Source organism: Montipora capricornis, chromosome 10 (genome assembly GCF_036669925.1).
Source record: "Montipora capricornis isolate CH-2021 chromosome 10, ASM3666992v2, whole genome shotgun sequence".
Classification (NCBI taxonomy): Eukaryota; Metazoa; Cnidaria; class Anthozoa; order Scleractinia; family Acroporidae; genus Montipora; species Montipora capricornis.
The window spans coordinates 58,626,373-58,634,045 of NC_090892.1; the positions used below are offsets into that span (position 1 = coordinate 58,626,373).

Here is a 7,673-nt window from a genome sequence, read left to right on the forward strand (position 1 = left end):
AACAAAGAAATTTGTCAGGTTTCATAACCATTCCCGTCTATTAACTATGATTTAGGCAATAGTCCATTTTACAGTTGTGTGCTTAGTTACTTGGTCTATGAATGAAAGTGAGGCTGGACTTGAAAACCTCACTGCTTTTCTTATGTAAATTTTTTCTAATTAGCATCGCAACAGCAAGGTCAACACCAGGCTCACTTTCATTTGAAGGCCACGAAACTGAGCACACAACTGTAAAGAGGTCTATTGTCTCTTACAGAACACGCCTGAAACATGGCTCTAACGGTCATAGAGGTTATGAGGTCGAATCCTGTTGGAGCCAGCTGTATTTTTCAGGTGACCATAAAAGACAATTGGTTAAATTGTTTAAGTGTAAGGATCGTTTCTTTCACTCGTCTGTAACCCGCCACAGAAAAATAATAAATATTCCTTAGTTTGAACTGTTGCTGGGAACTGTTGTACAACAGTTCAGGCAGTTACCAGCTCCGAAATTCCGATTTTCGATGGAATCGCAGACCAACGTCGTGTATAAAATTCCCTGTACAAATTGCAGAGCTTTTAATACCCGAAAAAAAGAGCATTTGAGAAACACCAAAACTGCGGCCAAAGGTTTTAGAATTGCTAATCACGCCTGGTCCAACAACCACGCCATTGATTTTGAAAACGCGTCAATTATTGACAAAGGCACTTTTAGAACCAGAAGAACATTAGAAGTGTGGCCTACCATAGCGACACCTAACGCAGATAACAATTCTTGCCCGTTACCTGGGCAATACAACATTCTTTTTAACAAACATTCATAACCATTTACATTTTTATTTCGCAGATCACGCTTTTTATTCAAATTTTCTCATCGCTTTCTTATCATTCATTTTACCCGTCGAAGACTGCAGTTCGGGCAGTCGAAAGCTCGTAGTTTTTAATCATTTTAGCCAGAGATCGTTTTTTAAATTCCAAAGATGGTAATTTACTGAATCGAGCTTTTTCCGCATACAAGGGTGGAATGGATTGACGGTGACTAATTTTTTTTTGTTTTCAGCTTTAAACATGTGTTTAAAAAATCGCAATTATTTTTTTGTCGGATGGCTCTTCCTGTTTACCTTTTGTTTTAATTTTTCTCCGTGAATTAACTCAGTCGATTAAATTAATAAACAGTTGAAATGTCTTTAAAATGCACATTCAATGGTTAATATATCCGACAACTTAATTAAAATCCGGCAGAGGTTTATTAAACTGCATGAGAAACATATTGTCCGTTTTCTCAAGCTTCCTGGACAAGTCTTGTATCGAAAAAGTGTTATTTGTACTTTTATAATTTCAATGTTCCCTTCATTCATTGGCGAAGTTACTCCTTGAAGAGCTCACCGTTGTAGTCAGACGTGTTTCTTGCATGCATTTGATTTCAAGTCTGTCAACTTTATTATTGTTTGTTCCCGACGAATTATTCGTTGTTCTTAGCGCGATGAGAAATATAAGCAAGCACATGAATGCCTCACATGCTCTTACCAGCGTTTGGACTGCCAACCATGGCCAAATGTCAACCACATCAGAGTTACTGTAGACACCTGTATCACTGAGGGCAGAATACACGAATATGGAGAACAGAACTGTGCCACATGTTGATGCTAAACACAACAGCTTAACCAGTCTTTCGATCTTCTTACCCTCTGTGGTGAGACCACGGTCGAAACGAGCGGTTTCACGGGAAGCTCTGAGGTTCCGCCACAATCTTATGGCAGTTATAATATACCCAAGGGCGATTAAAAATCCCCAGAGAGCAAAAGCAATTTGACAAATCAAGATCATGACTTTAGCTTCATGAAAGTGCGCAACCACCAAATCAGACGTTATGACATATAGCACATTGCCGACCCAAACACCAGCAAGAAATGATGGGTTTTGAAACCTGCTGGGTGCCAAAGAGAACCGTGTGCTTTCTACGACGATTAACAATAAAAAACTGAAAGCTGATGTTAAACAAGCTGTCGCAATGCCAAATGTTATGATGCAAGCCACCAGCTCTGTTTCTGTGTGGTTTGGATCGGAAGCGTATGGATCCCAAACGAAAAACACGACCCGTAAGGTTCCAAAAACCAAAAGCAGCGAATTCATCACGAAACGGTGATTCTTACTGCGAAGAAATGCCTTGCCTTGAGTAAACAATACAACTAATGCACGAACAATAACGAGACAGTACAGCACTGTGAAGAAGTAGACATGGAATGGCCAGCCCCATTTCCAAGATCTCTTTGCTTCAGGCCAGTTTGGAACAGGTTCAGGCCAAAGTTTTTTCTCCTGCGCCATTCAAATTTCAGATAAATCGCTCCATTTCGAGCACTCCCACATGACTCGAGGGCTTTGTCAAAATGGGTCTTGGTATACGTATGAGATAGGTAATGTAGCAATTAAATAAGGCCTTTTCTTAATGGCTGGTACAATCAATTTGCTAAAAGAACAAGCTTTAATACGCGCGTAGTGTTCGTCAATTTATAATTTATACAAAATTAGCAGGCTTAGTGGTTTAAAATTAAATAGAAAAGCAATAATATAATATATCGCTTTATTTATCCGCTTCAAGCGTTTTCAAGTCGTAAATTGCTTAAATTAAACTATCGGCTACATATGTACTAAGATAATTGATTTGATAAAAGCCTGCTGTATTCATTTGCATCAATTGAATAAATCAAATTATCTAGATTTCTTTGTTTTTCAAAAGAAAAGGTTCAGAGTGGTTCTTTGTTAAAGAAAACATGTCTTATTTTCCAAAGGGTGACGCTGAATTTCTGAATAACAGAGTATAGTATAAACCCCAAAATGTTCGCGGAAGTTTATGTCAGTTGATATGTTGCTGTGGAGATATGTTAGCCCTTGTTGGCAGTTCCACCTGTTTTCTTAGGATGACCGTCAAATGTAAGGATACCGTTTACAAATTACAGAAAATAAATTATATGAAAGAAGTTACCTATGTGAACAAATATCGCAGTCTATCTCGGTAGTCGAAAAAACGGTGATTTTGTGCGTTAATTCAGAGCCTTTCTAATCCAAGATGCTCTTTTCTAGTATCGCTCTCGTCGTGGCTTTTTCTTGGATTTTGTTTCTAATGTCATCGCGGTTTGGTTTTCGCTATACCTTTATTTGCTTTACTTTCTTTCTGTCTCATAAGCAAAAAACAGTAACGCGAATTTCAGGCGTGTGAACGATTTACATATTGCAGGACTGACAGAAAGAAATACGAAAGGCTATGTTACACGAGGCAATTTTTCTTGCAACTCGCATCGCAACAAACGTCGAGAGTTACCCGCTTCGTCAAAACGAGTTTACAGAAAAATTAAGCTCTGTTCGCAGGGTAGCTCTTTCATCAAAGTTATTTAAGATCTTGCCTCGAAGCGGCTTTTTAGAGACTTGCTAATAGTCGTGAGACTTCATTGGGTCGGTTATCATGTCATTGCTTGAACAGAGTTCGCTGGTGCTATAAAAAACCGCCACGTAAAGGCTGTTTAAAACAGGATGACAAGATCAGAGGAGAAAAGCATTTATCTACTTGAAGCAAATTACTCTAGGAAATTCAGGAGCACTTCAGGGTTGCTTAAACACTTTTACCAAGGCACGGTCCTTCACAACCCAAAAGTAGCGCACAAAACACTTCAACCATGCACTTGATGCAACACAAACCCCAGAGCGATGTCAGTCACATGGTACTGTTCAGGGGCACCCAACGAGCCTATAACTCAAAACCACTTAGACATAGCATCGTGAAACGTATTTTAGTATTTAAACGGTAGATATAGGCGGCATATTTTTATCCCCTAAAAATTTTTCATCTGTTCGGATTTCCTAGCTGAAAGTCTAGTGATCCGAAAATTATAGGGATCAAAACTTACCTTTTCGAAAATTTCAGCGAGAAAAAAGGTTCCCGAAAATTCTAGGTGACCTTTTTAGGGTGAAAATCCGTTAAAAATGGGCAATTATACCATTTTTTAGAAGTTCGAAAATCCTAGGACAGGCAGGCAAGCAAGAAGTTCCGAAAATTCTAGATCTCATGACGTTGGGTGCCCCTGACTGTTCACCTATATTCAATTAATACAATTAATTGCAAATGGCAACTTCGAAGAAAAGTTAAGATATTGCATTCTTGTTTGAAATAATGTTAGTAGTCTGTATGGAAGCGATGCACCTTGCTACGTCTGCAATTTCGCCGATAATTTATCCTTTTTTCTGTCAATTTCTTATTCCTGTCCTGGCAAAAGTCTGCCCTGTCTGGTCTTGTCTTCCACTTAAAACTCGTTGTCATAATTTCTTATAACTCTCAAGAGACAATAGAAACAACAAATTCAACAAAGGAAGCTATATTTGCTTTCAGCTTTAATTTTCTAATCTGGAGTGAACCTACAAGAGGTTTTGTGATTGTGTTTTTTGTTGAATTTCACTGAAAGCTTAGGGAACTTGCGACAAAGAAGAATCTGCCGCAATCAAGTTCGAGTCATAAACTGTCTTTTAAGCATTATCAGGAGAGGCAGAAGATTTTAATTATGAATAACAACGCATCAGTGAACATGTTGAAGGACTGGAAATCCGTCGTCACAGCGTGTTATATGACTGTAAGAATGCATCCAATATGAATGAGTCAATATTATTGAACGTGATTACAAACCAACATGACGATTAATTACATGGTAACGAAAGATTACCGATTTAACAAGGCAGCGATGTCAAATAAATTATTCGTTAAAAATTGCTCAAAACATTTGGTCTTTTAACCCTACAACTACATTGTGGGCTCGATTAATTATTCGACCCCCGAATCAACTCATTAACACTGATCCAAAGGACAGTCTACTTATTCTCAGAATTCTGAGGATTGAAGGAGCACAACGAGGCATGAATAAAGCCTATCAGAAAGACAGTCTTACTTCTTTTGCGGCAAACAAACAAGCCTTTTCAGCTGTGTGTTTTCATGGGCATATTAGACTTTTAACAGTTTGCCTTAAGGGGTGTGCACTTAATTACTGTGTTTAAAGATAAATTAGTCGGACGAGGAGAGACAAACGAATAACGCGTATCTTCCACTATTTTCCCCAGTTTTTTCGGACTTGGTCGCAGTTTGCTTGTAACACGAGTGTACCACGTCTTTAACCCTTCGGTCTCTCGAAAGAACACCTATTCACAACGCGTGACTTGATAACATCTGGTATCACATCAAAAGTATTTAAAAAACAAACACGAAAAACACAGAGCTAACACTCTGATAATTTCTACCTTTTTGCGAAGATGGTTCGATTTTTGTCCAAAACCTTTAAGAGGTATTAATTAGAATCAAACCAGCGACTCCGGAACGGAGTCATCCTGCATTAGAGAATTAAACTTTTTCAGAAACTGTCTCAAAAGTTTATCGATTCCTATTTCTACTGCCATTTGAAATGGTGTCAGCCCATCGATGTTTTCAGCGAACGCGTCACATTCAGCCTCGAGTAACAGGGCCACACATTTTTTTCTCTTACCGCATACAGCGGCGTGCAACGCCGTCCATCCGTCATCGTCTCGCAAATGTACATCAGCGCCGTTCTCCAGAAGATATTGAACACATTCAACATTGCCTTCGTACGCTGCTCCATGCAATGCCGTGGCTCCTTCTGCTGGATTCTTTGCGTTGACATCTGCCATTCCTGATTCTAGCAACATCTTAACCTCTTCCAAATCGTTCGTCGTAGCCGCATAATAAAGTCTTATGTCTGGATGGAAGCTAACACTCCGAGGTCGACTATATTTTCTATTGCTTGAGTCACTTTGTTCTGTGTTGGTTTGAGTGCGAATCACACATATTTCCGGTGTGGAAGCTGCCCTCGGTAAAACAGTTCTTTGAAATAACGACGCTGGTGACAAAGGACTGGCACCTGGCTCGGAATGAAGAGCCCTTCTTCGATTGACATTGCGTTGAGCCATAAGCTTCAAATGGTGTCTTTTCTCCTGACGCAGAAATCACAATATGATCTTAAGTGAGTTGATCAAATCATGTTCTCTTCCTTTCACTTGAAAACAGTTATGACATCATCGTAAACAACTGATCGAGCACTTCGAATGAATCGGACCGAAATATTCAAATTCGTTTTCTCTCCCAAGGAAACCACAGACCCGTGTAAAATTAAATACACATTGGGCACAGTGTAACCTAATGCAATGTTCATTTGAATTCTATTTATAGTATAATGAAGTTGCATTGCGCGTTTGTTTATGGAAACCACCGGACAAAGTGACTAAAGAAAACTACCTCTGTTTTAAGAAGAAACAAAATCGAGAAGTAAATCGACATAATTTCGTGGAGGTGTCCTTCGAGACTCGTGCACCATGTAATTTGCACGCGCGTGCGTGACAAATCGACTTGATGTTTCAGCTCTCCACAAGCTATTTCCTTTCTGACATAAAAGACTTCCGTTGCTTCTATTTTTTCTTTTTTTTCTTGATTACTATGAAAGCATTTTCTCGGCCGTTTCAGCACTAATTAAAAGTCAATACTCCAATCATTTGACGAATGTATGTGTTTAATATTTGCACACCCTCAATGTATGGAATGTACGAACTACATATACAAAAATTTTAATAGCATTTTATTCATTTTAAGTAACCACAACAGAGACGTTACTGTTTTTTTTTTCTGATATTATGTGTACGTAGTTACACGTGAGAGGAAAAGATGTGAATACTATGGGGGGTACGCGGCTTGGGCCTGGGACGAGCTCAGACCGGAATGAACTTCTTTACAACCGTTTACACGAAACCAGGACGAAATGCTTGGTGCCTGGTGACATGTTTTGTCTAATAAATTTATGGCTGACCCAAAAGCATACAGGCTTGAAATTTCTGGACCCGGTCTGGAGATTTGTTGTCATTGACACGAGAACGGTAGGAACTCAGACCGGTGCGAGAGTTTCTCGTATCGGTCCAGCAACCGAGACGAAGTCAGACTGGGCTGAGTTCATGCCGGTCTGAATTCCTCCCGGTGTCATGTAAATACCCCCTAACTCACTATTCGTTTCTGTCCACAGCCACTCCTCTCATTTTGCAGCTTGAAACTGCTTCTAATTTTCTTTTTTTGTGTGTGTGGTTTGTTTGTCTTTGTTTTGTTTTCCTTTTTTTTGTTTTCCCAAAATTAGGAAAAACGGAAACAAAAACTGAGGGGACGGCTTAACGACAATTGGTGACGTTAATGGATCAAGCATCCGATTACCATAGTTAGACTAGCCTGTGGTATTGTTAACAGGGAGCTTAAGCACGGGCGTTTTTGAGACGCGGACGGCAACCGGAAGAGAACATTTCGCGTGCCAGGACAGTGGCGTCTCCCAGATTTTTATACGAATCATCTCTAATAGAGAAAAGGTACTTAGCAATGTAAATGTGGTTGTGTGAAGATAAGTTAAAGGGAAAACAGCTCACTTGATGATAAGTATAAAAATCTGGGAGATACCGCTGTCCTGGCATGCGAAATGTTCTCTTCCGGTTGCCGTCGGGTCTCAAAACCGCGCGTGCTTAAATGGCGCGAGAGGCACGGAGAATGGAGAGGTCACAGCGCCCGGCCATCCCCATTCTCCGCGTGGCTCATGCCCCTCGCACCAATAATACCGCCAGCTACCTAGCAGGCTATAGTTAGACCAACTGTCACTTCCTGTCTTTAAACAACTGCA

The 7,673-nt window shown here is 39.9% G+C and overlaps 2 protein-coding genes across 2 annotated transcripts; both read right to left on the reverse strand.

The window, feature by feature from the left end:
• Positions 1–797: 797 nt before the first annotated feature.
• LOC138019842 (uncharacterized) lies at positions 798–2,478 on the reverse strand. Its single transcript, XM_068866776.1, has one exon. The coding sequence runs from the start codon at positions 2,299–2,301 to the stop codon at positions 1,327–1,329; it is 975 nt and encodes a 324-aa protein (XP_068722877.1). The 5' UTR covers positions 2,302–2,478; the 3' UTR covers positions 798–1,326.
• Positions 2,479–4,504: 2,026 nt separating this feature from the next.
• On the reverse strand, positions 4,505–6,434 carry LOC138019843 (protein phosphatase 1 regulatory subunit 27-like). Its single transcript, XM_068866777.1, has one exon. The coding sequence runs from the start codon at positions 5,935–5,937 to the stop codon at positions 5,311–5,313; it is 627 nt and encodes a 208-aa protein (XP_068722878.1). The 5' UTR covers positions 5,938–6,434; the 3' UTR covers positions 4,505–5,310.
• Positions 6,435–7,673: the final 1,239 nt, after the last annotated feature.